Raw genomic sequence first — 13,582 nt, 5'->3', positions numbered from 1 at the left:
TGCAAACGTCTCGCCAACTGCATGCTTAATGTTGTTTGTTCTGCAGTACTCATAAGGTAGTCCAAATCAGCAACAGGGCAGGTCATTCTTAATATAACCTCAGAGAGTGGAGAGGCAGGGAAATCTACATGGAAATTTCTGGCTTTCTGCCTGCATCAGCACAGGGACCTTAATCTTATTGCCATGACACCATTCTGTTTAGCAAGCTGGACACAAGCCAAAGTGTTTGATGGGCATTAATGATCAGATGCTGTGTGGCTGAAACTCTTGTGAGAACTCGGCTTGGTGCCTTCCCTCCCATCATCACTGCCCCTTCTCATCTCTCTCGCTTCACCAACTTTGGCTGCAGAGCATGTGTTCAGGGTGTTTGCTGGGAGCAGACGGCTCTCTTACAATCACTAAACAAGTCTCCTACCCACATGCAAGAGAGAGAGAGGCTAGGGAAGAAAAGAGAAGGGAAGAGAAGATAAGAGACAGAGAAGAGGGAAAAAGTTTTCACATATTTTAAATTATTCTTATCACTTTATGCTTTGGCTCCCAAACTGTAAGAGGTTGTTCATAATTTGTGAGTGTCCAGGCAAAGGTTTTCTGCCTGTATTGTAGCACAGATGTTTCTCAAGTTTATTTGTCCTGTCATCGCTTCTCTGCATCATTGTGAGTAGGATGTGTTGCCTACACAAAGAAGATCTATTCTATTCTCCTTTGCCAGAGAACTGCACTACAGAAATCAAAGGCAGAAGTTACTGCAAGACTTCCAGTCAAATATGTCAAAATAACTTCCAAACAAAGTGGCTGTTGTTTTATACACGATGCGCAGAGGATACGAACAGAATTTTAAAATTACAGGTTGTGTTTGTTCATCTTGTACAGCTGCAATTTGAGTCTGAACAAGACTTATCTGTGTGTATCTCCGATCATATAGAGTTAAGTTTTGCATGTACAAGACCTCCTGCACATTTCTAATTAGTTGGCCAAAAACTACTTGTTTAAGATCAGTAAGAAGAATTAGTCCTGTGCTTGGGGAAGGTCTCGGAAGACATTACTTCTGGTATGCTGATGTAACCTAACATTAGGTTCTGGCATTTACCTGTTATGGGATTTGCATATATACTGTGTATCCCTATTGTACCTATGATGTAATATCTGAACATGTGATCTCATAGTTATATCAACATACCAAGTTAAACTTTGAGTGGCTCTGTACTACAGGTGGCTGCTGACAATGTACTAGAACTGGAAAATTCATATGGTGTTTTGCCATTGTAATTCTTCCTTCTGACATCACGAGCCATTGCACCATTAGGTTGAAATAATTTTCATAGTTTTAACATCAGAAGAGGTCCTGCCCTTCATCATAAGCCAGATCATCAAAATTTCATCCAATTGTTCCTGCATCAATATCCCTGTTTTCTTGATCCATCTATTATTTTCTGTTTTCTGTACATCTTTTGGGAAGAGCCGGTCTTGACTGAAACCTGTTATGTTCATGACTGTGCAAGTTACTAACCTTCACAGTTAAAAATATATAGTTTGTTACTAATCTAAATGTCTTAGTTTCCTTTCCTCTGTAAAATGCCTCTTCTGCTATATTTATGGTGCATCTTATGATATTAGAAATCTGCATATTTTAGTAACTATAGATTTTGGCCAAGTGATCTCTTGGATAAATTAAATTGGAACATAGGAAAACAGGACAGGAAACAACTGTGTTGGTCATCCAGTACAGGTCTGTAGTATCACAGGCATCATGTCCTGTAAATGCACTCAGCAATTTGTATTCTAGAATGAACTGGAGTTTTTCCCCCCCCTCTATTGCTGTTGGAAGACCATTTCACAGCTATTGCTAATCTATTGGTTAGAGACTTTATTCTAAGTTACAGCCAGGTTTACTCAAGTGCAGTTTTTTTACCCGTTAGTTCCTGGGTCAAAATTGTGCTTCAGCTTAAATAACTTTTCTCGGTCCGTTTTTGTTTTTGTTTTTGTTTTTTTTGACATTGTTGTAGAACACAGTCCCCTCTCAGACTGCTCTCCATATCCTTGCTCATCGGAGTGGTGCTTCTCTCCACATCTTCCAGTCTGAATTGTTTTCTTGAATGCAGGTAACTAGATTCATTAACATGTTCTTTATTTTTATGTCAAGCATCACCTAATAACTTTGTTTCCCTGACTTATTCTTAAAATACTCTTTCTTAACACAAGTGTTTCCCCACCACAGCCCACATTGTCTCTAGTGCAACTATTTCTACCTCTACTTTGCTGTTACAGTAGCCTTAATTTTATTTTGTTTCATTGCTGATTTCTTGGAGGGCTCATCATGTTTTTCAGAAACCAGATAGACTGGTTCTAATGCATATCTCTGCATAAAATAAGTTATCAGATAAGAACTGAACAGATTTACATGGAATTCTGAAGTATGTGTGGCATTTTTACCTGTTTCCATTAATGCTGACAGCACTTACTCTGTTCTTTAAAATCTGTTCTACAGACTTAACAGGAACGTTTTGTATGTTTAGTTTCCTTCTCTTAGTCAGAATTTCCAAACCACAATTCATTCCTTCTTTCTGAAATGCTGTTTCCCAGCATTATTTTTTCAAGTGTGGATACCAGAATGGGGCATCGAAGTTGTAGCCTTCTCTGTGCACACAAAGGACTGTTTCCCTTTTCCCAACACATGTTCATATTACTGATCCCAGGAGAAGACTAAATTTTGAGGCAGCTCATAGACAGTTGGTTATCTTCCATGACCCTAAACTCCCTTTCTTTCAGGGTCACAACTTTCTAAGAGTTTGACCACCCTCCTGTATGTCTTAACAATAACCTTTTCTAGGTCTTCTTACCTTGCATTTGGCTAATACACATAACCCAGTATGCCTTAATGTCTTTGCAGATGAAGTTTTCTCCAAATTCAGAATGCCCAGCAAAAATCAACCTTAACACATTGTTAAGCTAAGAATAATTCTTTGTTCTACCATTTGCACATAGTTAGCAACTTTCAGTATTCACCCAAAGCACAATTAGGCGTATTACCTTCCAGTAAACAAAGTAGAGTTTAGGGTGAGCGATACCTGGTTGAAGTTTGATACTATGCACTTTATTTTATTTTGTAAATATATAAATGAAGGTAACCTTAAAATTTATGTCCTTTGCTGTCTGTGAAAAGTGAGCTTTTCTCACTTTCAATATGCAGTACAAAAAAATGAAAAAAAAAAAAATAAAAAAAGAAATAATATACAATGAAGGTTCTTACATTACATTCAGCAAAATCTAGAAATCCTAAAAAGCATGAAAATTTGGAACGAGATTCACAGGGAAATATACCTCAAAATGTCCAGTTTGCTTATAGTGTTGCAAAGTCACTAAAGTTACCTCATTCCATCTTGCACATACATGGAAACTGTTGTAACAAGCCAGAATAGCATTACTGCTTTTGGACTTGTTGTCAAAAGTCGCCACTGGTTTTGGGTGCCCAGACTGAAACAGGTGATACATTTTCAATGTAGAAAACCCACACCATTCTTGTTGGGAAGTAAATTTTAGTTAGGAATTTCAGAGAGTGCATTTTTGAAACATTAATCTGGTTGCTGTATGGGCAATTCATGTATCCACTTTACTCACATACTGGAACAGCAAAATGTGTGTATTTGTACATGTCATGTGGGAAGAAATAGGTTTCTGAAAGGGAAAGCTCTGGAAGTCTGGCATCAAGAGTTTTCTGTGAGTAGAGTTCTACAGAAGTTTAAGGCATAAAACCATGAGGGCTATGATTTTGCAGACAGCCGAAGTGCATTATTTCTTCCTTAAAAAAAGCTATGGGAGGCAAACTGCACAAAGCGATTACTGCAGTCCTCAGTCTGCAGAAGTAGACATGAAGAAGCTTTATTTTCCTGCTCATCTAAGAAGAGCTAAATTCGCAGAAAATTTGAGATTCTTTGTTGATCCTCAGAAGTTCAACAAACATCTCAAAACTCTAAGTTTTCCATGAGGAGGATTCTGACATTAAGTAGTGAAACAACAACTGTGAGGGTCTGGTGACAATTGGGCTTCTCTCTAAAGACTTTAATAGGACTTTAGCATAAAGGTAACAGGAGCTGCCTGCACCTGCTCCATAGAATGGGATTTTGCATGAGAAGTCTGTCCCGCATTCCGTCATAATACAGGTACCTTTCTTGTGCATTCCTTGTTTGCTTTGGCTTTGCATGCAGTTTCACCTGTCATTAACTAGAGACTCTTTGTGCAACAGAAATTTTTTAAAACCCTGCTTTTCTTTTATTACAATTTACAATATACAACTTGTTTGAACCCTAACAGTATCAGCAACAACAATAATAGTAATGATAATATGGAGTCATAGCCTGAACCAGGACTGCAATTCATGCAGCCGTGTAGCTGGCTCTGTTTTGTTTAGGAAAATGAGAAATTCGTTCCAGCATTCCACAGGTTCAGATTTCAGGTTTCAGCCAGCACTTCTTTCGGTTGCACTTTAAGCACTAATGATAACTCTGTGGGGAATATGTTGGAGCTGTTTAAGCTGTTGTTCTAGTGAAGAGTAAAACAAAAAATACACCACATGCAAGGATGCATGTTGAAATGTTCCACTGATATATCCCAGTAATTATTTTGTTAATGCATGGATGCTTGTGGTTACTAAAATTTTTTTTTTTTATCCACACGTTACAATTTTTTCGCACTTCAGTATTTTAAACATATCGTATCTTATGAGCTAATAAAATAGATTTTTCCTTCTTTTTGTTGAGATTAATTGTCTTTTCTTAACTAAGAAGCTGGTTCAGAAGTAGCCAAAAAGCTTAACTTTATGAGCAAAAATTAGCCTTTTCAACCTTATAAGGTAATCATTGCTTTCTGTAAGCAGTGACAGATTTTTGAGTTGTGTATGTGTGTATGCCTATGCCAGCACTAGGCTGTATTTTCTTGACTTCCTAGTTTTCCTAAGAGTAAAACATGACTGCCATTATTAAAACACAGGACTCAATTTTTAGACATTCCATACAACTGGTGTTTTAACTTATCTACTCCTGTTAGACTTATTATTCATTTCTTTATAGGTCTCATAGGTGCACATTTTTCATTAACTGATGCACAAATGTGAATTTTTCTGACATCATGGATACCTCAACAAAGCTAATGACCTCAGAAATTTCTACACTTGTTCATGAATTTTTTGTTTTAATATCCTAGGAGGCTGTTTTAATAAAAAGCAATCTGTTTGACTGTCTTCTGATAGCACTTCAGAATTGCTGGCTTGGACTCAGCTTACCATTATCTGTTTTGGACCGATGCCTTCTTTCAAGTGAGAGTGTTGTGCAGTCTACAGAAGAGACTTTTAAGGGTGTTGTGCCAGGCTGTTTTTCGTTTTCAGATTAGAGGTTAAATGTACTAGTAGAAACGCAGCAGGAGCTGCGAGATGCTGCTTCTCAAAAGCAAAATGCTGCCAGTCAGCAGATTGGCAGCACTGTGCCTCTACATAGGGCAGCAGCATCCAGTTCCCCAGGAGTGCAGAAATCAGTGGAAGCTGGAAGCAAAGAGATGCTGCCACACACAACTGCATCTCTCAGGATGCTTTGATCCTTGATGACTGGCCCCGCAGTGATTGTACTGTGCTGCACTCAAAATCATGCCTGCATAGTAGGTTTTTTAGGTCTCCAGAGTAGTGACCTCTGTTCTGACTGTTCAGGTATGAACATTCCCTCTTTAGAAATTAGTTTTTAAAGAAGAGGTCATACCATGGGCTACTTTTTCCAGCTTCCCCATCAGGATCAATTTCACTTCATGGTAGTCGTTTTTCTTCTTGGAAGAATTAAGTAATTTTAGAACCATATTGGGAAGAACAGAGGAAATTGAATGTTTAGGTTCTAGGTGCAGAGAGAGTGTCCCTTCATCTTGTCAGCTTTACGTTTTCATTATTTGTTTTCTGCTCATGGGTGTGGGATTTCTAGCATATTGGTGAAGAATTACCTCTCCCTGGCTGCTACCACATACCTCTGATTACCCCAGGTCAGTTTTTCTGTCCTCTGCCTTTCTGGCTCATTCACAATTTCTTCTCTGTCTCTTGGTAAATTTCATCACTTTTACAGAGAATACAACTGGCCCCATAGGCAGGGAGAATTATTAGGGCATTTGATTCCTGGGCAGGAAAACATCAGGATGCACAGGCTGGATTAAGGCAGCTTGACTTGTAAAGCAGCGAGTGAATGTCTAGTCTAAACTTGATAAATCTTGCTGCAGTGGCTCAAACTATACCTCTGTCGCAAGCCGGTACTGGGGGGCTAGATAGATAGAATCTGGTTTCATAAATAGAAGTGTGATGAAAACAACTTGAAAGTATGTGGGGCTGCTGGTTGTCCATAGATGAGTGTGTGAAGACCTCTGCCTTTTAATGGTCCCTGCCACTTTCACTCATAGAAATGTGGTTTACACACACACACATACACAGATGCATGCACTTTTTCAGCTGCCTGCTGAGCACACTTTCTTTGCCTAGAAATTGTGGTAGAAAATTGGACTGTGACTAGGTCAATATCAAGTCTTTATTTTTCAGTGAAAGACTTTTCCATAACAGAAGTTATGTTTTTGTTCTGGTTTGTTTTGATTATTTTTTTTTATTACCTGATACTTTATGCCATTTAAAAAAATAGAAAATAATAGGTGAAAATTTCGTAATGGTCTGACTTGTGCACTGACAAACACAAGTGCAGTTATGGTTACCTTGCAGAGTTTGGAAGAGGGAGTCCATAGCTATTATTGCAAATTGAAGAACAGAAATGACACTGTGCCTAAAGGTAGAGTTAATGTGTTTTTAACATCATGGGGTAAGCACTGAGTGTACTTTGCTGTGCACCGTCCCACCCTGATCTATGCCTCTGCTGTAGTTTACTCTTTTAGTTTTGCTCAAGTTGTGCCCACGTGGTTTGTAAATGCACCTTTGCTTTTGAGTAATGACACATGGCTGCTTTGTCAGCCAAGGCTTGACTTTTCATCTTGACACCCTTGGGCATCTGGCAGATGACAGATGATAGATTTAGACAAACAGTAAAAGCTACAGCATGCCTTGCATGTGTGTTTATCTTAACTTTGTAACACAGTCCAAATGTTATTTAACTTTATGGATTTAAAGGAGACCAGTTGTGAATGGCATTCACATGCAGTAGGACAGCTGATGCTGTTGCTTTAATTACTTGTTTGGTGTAGTTACTAGCAAGTTTATAATTTCCTGAGCATGACTGGGTCTATTGAATTAAAGCTGGGTGTTTGAAACAGGGAGAAAGAGGAAAACAAATGGTAGTTTAACAATAGGCAGTAAATGTAAACCAGAACTTATTTACCTGGCACATTATTTTAGTCAGGTTGAATACAGTTTAGGGGTTTGCTTGTTTGTTTGTTTGTTTGTTTTTGTTTAAGTTGCCATGTCCTTTGTCAAATAGCTTTTAGGAACAAGATCTTTACCATGTTTTTGAGACTGAAGGTAATGCTATTGTTTTCTGTGAAATGGTGAGTATTGCAATGTGTTAGAGGAATGGGAATTCTTTCCTTGTATGTATTAAAAAACACTCTTTTCCATTAGTCAATGCACCTGGTACTTATTTTTTTATTGCAATAACAGAGATGTTGATACTTTATATATTTACAGTGAACATCAATTTTGAAGAGGTATCTGTTCTTATTTGTTTACAAAAAACTTTGCATGGAAAGGTAAATTTGGGTGCAAATGGCTGTTATTTTTAAAGGCCTGTCATTACTGTTAAAATCTGAGTTGGTGTTTATGATTTTTAAATGCTACATTGCAGAATTTCTATCATCCATTGGCATGTTTTTTGTGCCCAAAAAATGTATTCACATGTCTATTTCTGCAGCTCATTTTTCAGTATTATGACAGCATCAGAAGTATGAATTTAAAGAAATATGAACACATTCTCTAATAATTCAAGGATTACTCCTGCAAAATTTGCAGTCCTAGCCTGCTCTGCAGACGTTTTCATTGCCTGAGACAAGTTATGTTATACTATTGTTTGCAGACAAAACCAGCTGAGGATGATAGCAGAAAAATGACAGCTGTACTGTTATTGATAGGATATTTTCCTGTATATATATGTTTTTGAGAATATTTTTACGGAAGTTTTGTGAGTTTTGTTTTGTTTGATTTTTTTGTGAGTTTTTTTAAGTAGAAGTAGACTTTTAGACAAAATATTTAAAGAGTTACATTCTGGTTTTCTGTCCCTGTATACTGTCAGGGGGGTTAGACTAGACGATCTTTCAAGGTCCCTTCCAACCCCTAAGATTCTGTGATTCTGTGACACAAAAAAGTGTAGAGTCAGCATATCTTTATCATAATCCTCCATCCCATTCCCCACAAACCTACAGAAGGCCCTTATTTCTGGCTCCCTGACCTGCTTGGGTAATAAATCATCGAGGATGCATGAAATAATCTTTCTCTTTACCCTTCCTTTCATCTGTCTCATCGGATGTTATCAGAAGGGAGGGGTAAAGAGTAAAGATATGCAAAGGGAGATGACCAGGTAGTAGATTGCAGGAGAAGTGGCTCATAAGCGCTTTGAAGTTACAAAACTGGATTTGGGAGGCTCTGAATTTAGCCCCTGCTGGCAGAGGAAAGGAGGCAGAACAGGAACCCCAGTCGGAAACAGGGTTTTGTTTTGGCAAGAGTTCGTAAGGTGTAGGAGGAAAGCACTAGCAGTTCATAAAGGTTGTCTTTAAAATAACGAAGAATGTAGCCATTTTGCATCTTTTTGTTAGTGTAGTAGCTAAGATCAGTTAAAGGAAGTGAAAGAAGTTGAAACAGTTACACTTCACGGCTGCTCAGCCTGATCTTTTCTGGAGAATTTGGATTTCATAATACAGTTAACTCGGCACCCTGATTTTTTTTCTCTGCTTGAAATGTTGATGTTGTTTTTTTTTAATGAGAAGTTGCATTTTAGGGACATAACCTTATGTAAATATAAGACAGGAGAACTTAGTTTTTAACATATTTTGCTGGACTGAAGGGTCTCTCCAGGTAGTACACTTTTATTAAACTTAATAAAATAAAGTTTAGTCTGAGTTTACCTATTTTAAGCTCTCATTTGAAATTATGTGTATGCATAAGTAACTTGCCCAACTAGTCATATATTTAAAGTATCATGCTCAACTTGTGCTTTAGTGCTTTGTTAGAATAGATTTATAAGAATAATTTCTTTTTGTCCTTTTTTATTGATGTGTTGTGTTGTGGTTTTAGAATCCATAATTGACTAGATGGGTCGGACTAGGTGACCTGAGGTGCCTCCATACCTCAGGTATAGTGTGTTCTGCGGTTAGTAGTGTCTGTGATACGATGATGCTGTGGTTCACAGTACATAATGCTACACAAACAATACCTAGTGCCATCAGGAAAATCAAGGAGAAGCAGCTGAGAGTGCCTGAATAAATAAAAGGTATCATGCATTACAAAGGGCTTTAGTTTCAAGTATGGTATTTCTTTTCATTTTCTAACACAGTGTGAAGTTTCAGTACTTCCTCTGAGACTTCAGCACCTTTTTCTTGGTACAGCTGGATACCATAGATGCAGAACAACAAACAGATGTATTAAAGTTTTTTGTAAAGCTGTGTTCATACCATTCATTTTCTGAATTTTTCTGATGTTTGATTCTGAACTCTTATAAATCCGATTTTCATTTCACATTCTTCTCAGTGAGTTAGTTTTTGTCTTTCTCTCTGAGATGTCTTCTGGGTGCTGTAGGACTGTTTGTTAAGCAGGTGAGGGGCAAAAGACAGATTATTAATAAAATCTTTTGTACTATTTCCAAACAGGGAAGAAGAGGCTTAGGTTCAGTCTTTGTTTGGGCATCTGGAAATGGTGGAAGAAGTCGAGACCACTGCTCTTGTGATGGCTACACCAATAGCATCTACACTATCTCCATAAGCAGCACAGCTGAAAGTGGGAAGAAGCCATGGTATCTGGAAGAATGTGCGTCCACACTGGCTACAACATACAGCAGTGGGGAATCCTACGACAGGAAAATAGTATGGTTTCAATTTTATTTTTTTATGTAATGTGCATGGGTTTGTGTTTTGCATAATGACTTTGAAGGAAGGGAGGGAAAGAGAGCTCAATTAAACTAACTAGTTGAGCGCTTTAGAAAAAAGTCATAGGTAGGCAAGTTCATTTAGCCCCAGTGTGTTTCTTGGTTGGAGTCACCATACTGTTCTTTGAAAAAAGCAGTGTATCTCGCATGTTACAGCTTAATGCAGTGCAAGTATACCAAATTCATAGCAGGTTTTCCACTCATCTAGTTGCTGCAAACTCTGAGTGATGCTTTTGAAGACCCTATTGCCACTGCCACTGAGACAGATTTCTTTCATTACCAATATTTTGTAGCCCATCAGTAGGCCTGAGAACATGTCATCCTTTTGTTTTTAACCCAGTTATCAGTAGTTTTCATATTTTAGACATATGATGTTAGCAATTTTCGTACATAGCTCTCATTCCTCTTTTCTGTTCAGTGATGGTCAGTTATTATTCATATTGCTGCCTATTTTGGCTAGACAATATATCATAAGCAAGATTAATCTCAGTGCTTGTCTTTTCTGTATTATTCCTCATCTCATTCCTAAGCAGTCAGCATCTGTTTTCCATTAGTTCTCATCTTGGCTGAAAATCAACAAATTGGTTTAATTCTGTTTGATAATCTATTGATACCACTGGTACTTGTACACTGCCTCTGCTTTTCCCAATTGTGTGCATTCAATATACTTTTGACATTCAATATGCTACTCCTTTTATCCTTTTAAACCTTTGTACTAAGATTTATCATGTTTACAAATATTATTCTCTTCTCTGCTTATCTATTCTAATGTATAACTTACAAACCATAATTTCTTTCTGATCAGAACATTTAGGAATTTGTGCTGTTTTTTTCCCCTAGATGTTTTCTTAAGCATCCATCCAACATTACCTTATTTCTGGCCTTTAGCAGGTACCTTTGTTGGTGTTAGTGAGGAGTTAGAATTTCTTGCAGCTATGTTTTTTAAATACTGTCTGCCTTGTCTTTCAGGGTTCTGGGATGCTGGCCATCCCTTCTTGGATGCTTCCTTATTTTCAGATGATCTAATTTTTGTTTTAAACTTGTTATGAGGTACTTCTTCATTCCAGTAATTTTTCTCTTCTTAACTTGCTTCTCTCTGCTGAAACGTTATCTCTCTTCCTCGCATGTTTCTTATTCTCCCTGATAAATAATAATAAAGAAAATAAATTATTCTGTCTCCTAGCAGTCCTCACTTCTGTGATTAAATTCTCTCTGCTGTCCTTTAAAAGACCTTCAATAAATTCGTCATGTTTTAGTAAAACTAATAGAATATAAGGTGAGCGGAGGTGTTTGCAGTTCCCCAGCCTGACCTCTTGCTTACCCGAGTCTGTAGAACTTTTCCAAGCCCTTCAAATCCAGCAGTTGCTGTCAGCTAGACAATAATTTTTATAAATACAATCAATTTTGCTTTCAAAGTTTCTAGCGACAGAAAACCATTTACATTTCAAGCTAGTAGTATTTATTCACCCACTACCATTAAAACATTTCTTGTGTTTGCTGTCTGAACTCTCTAGCTTCAATTTCTAGACATTTGGTTGTGCCATAGTTTTTATTGCTAGTATGAAGAGCATTCTAGTTGTCCATTATCTTTCTCCCTACCCATGTAGCCTGATCGGTTAATCCATTTTAATAAGGGAAGGTAAGCTTCTTGCATCATTCTTTCTAAGGTATTTTATAAGTTTTGAGCACCCAAACTGGACACACCAGTCAGGTAGTAACAGTATCAGCAGCAAGTGCACAGGAAAATGTGTGAGTGCCAGCTCATTTCCCCTCTTATTATACCTTAGCCTGACTGAGACCTCTTAGCTTAACTGCCATGTAATGTGTTCATTTGTTGTGTGCAGCCAACCCACTTTTAGAGCTGTTACTCTAAGCAGTGTAGTTATGGTCTGTTCATTGCACTGTTTACCACTGGCTCTACTGGGTTAGTACTCGACCTGGACCAGCCCTCTTAACAACTTTCTTATTCTCCAAAGTTTCTCCAAGTCTATTCATCAGAAAATGCAGGTATTTTCTTTTCAGTTTCCAGGTCTTGTAAAAGTCTTTGGTGCTTCTAAACTAACTATCTGATTTAAATCTACTGTTTAAAACAACTCCACATAGGAAGATGACTTATCATGTTTGCGTGCTCAGAAAATTTCATTTAGACTTTTTTCCCAAAAAGGAACATTCATTTATTCTACATTGCTATTAACTATTTTATTATTTCTGAACAATTAAAACAATATTGGTTTGGGGGTTGTTTTGCTTCTGGTATATTTTAAAATAAAACATCCTTACACATTATTCTGACATTTCTTACCACCTCCAAGCATCTTCTGTCTTCTAATTTTCATTCATTGCTATCTACTTTATTTTTGTTCACTTGTATTTATTTTTTAGTTCTTGCACCTATCCATACTTTCTTTTCTTTTTTTTTTTTTTAATCTAATAAAACACCAGGAGGTGATCTCACCTTTGTTGTTGAAGACTTTCTTAGGAACCACAAGAGTAGATTTTGTTGTTGTTTACTGAAGTATAGTAAGGGTAATAGCTACATGCTTCTATGACGCTACAGCCTGGTGAAGAACTGACATGAAATTGTGAAGCCAGCATTTCAAACTGAGTATTAAGCAGTCCTTTCATCATGCACATGCATGGAGATAGGGACATTGCCCTCACCTGTGTGACTGTATTGCTCATAGCCTGATTTTCAGAGCAATAATGGTAGTATGGCTATTCTCTTATCCAAATTGTCTACTAAAATCCAGTCCTTCTAAGGACCTATCAAGCCTCATTTATCTTGGAATGGAGTCTTTTTTGAGACAAGAACAGAACTAAAGACAGAACTAAAAATTTTAAGGGCGAAGTTTTTCAGCTGCTATAAAATGCTAAAAGCATCTAGAATGAAGAAGATGTGCAGTTGTTTTCATTGCTGTACCACATATCCTTTTCACTGCATCCTCTCTCACATTTTTATTTAGACTGCTGCTGCTTTTGAGTCAGACATGTCTTCATATCTTTCCACAAAAAGCATACAGCATGCCATTAGTTTAAAGTGAAAAACAGCAATAGAAGAAGAATATAAGGATTATTATTGAATTTGAATTCACCAGATTCTATTACACATATAAATTTATACACAATATTCAAATTAGCCATCAAGGGCTCAACTTCATGGCATAACATGAAAAGAGTAACAATATTTCATCAAGGCACACGGTGATTGGATTTGTTGGAGTGAGACTCCTATATTCAAAACAGGAAGCAAAAATACCACTGCAGAAAATCCAAAATAAGTGACCTAGTATGGGTTTTACAGTCAAAGTCAAGTTAACTCATTCTTATGAGAAATTAATTCATTCTTACGTATGCAACTCAGAACAAACTCCAATATCAAGTGATATTCTCCATGGCTGTAGTACAGCCTATCCATAATTTAGGGACAGGGAATAGTTACAACATTATAGTTTCATGTTCCAAAGTTTTTCTTTTCAGCTCTTTAGTTTAAT

General features: G+C 37.3%; 1 protein-coding gene across 2 annotated transcripts in view; it reads left to right on the top strand.

The window, feature by feature from the left end:
* Nucleotides 1–13,582, top strand: part of PCSK5 (proprotein convertase subtilisin/kexin type 5) — a 250,386-nt gene that overhangs the window by 115,390 nt on the left and 121,414 nt on the right. For both annotated transcript variants that reach the window (XM_051643618.1, XM_051643617.1), the window contains exon 8: nucleotides 9,817–10,029. In XM_051643618.1, the coding sequence (XP_051499578.1) occupies nucleotides 9,817–10,029 (213 nt within the window). The remainder of the gene's footprint in view (nucleotides 1–9,816; nucleotides 10,030–13,582) is intronic.

Source organism: Apus apus, chromosome Z (genome assembly GCF_020740795.1).
Source record: "Apus apus isolate bApuApu2 chromosome Z, bApuApu2.pri.cur, whole genome shotgun sequence".
Taxonomy (NCBI): Eukaryota; Metazoa; Chordata; class Aves; order Apodiformes; family Apodidae; genus Apus; species Apus apus.
This window is presented reverse-complemented; position numbering and strand designations above follow the sequence as displayed.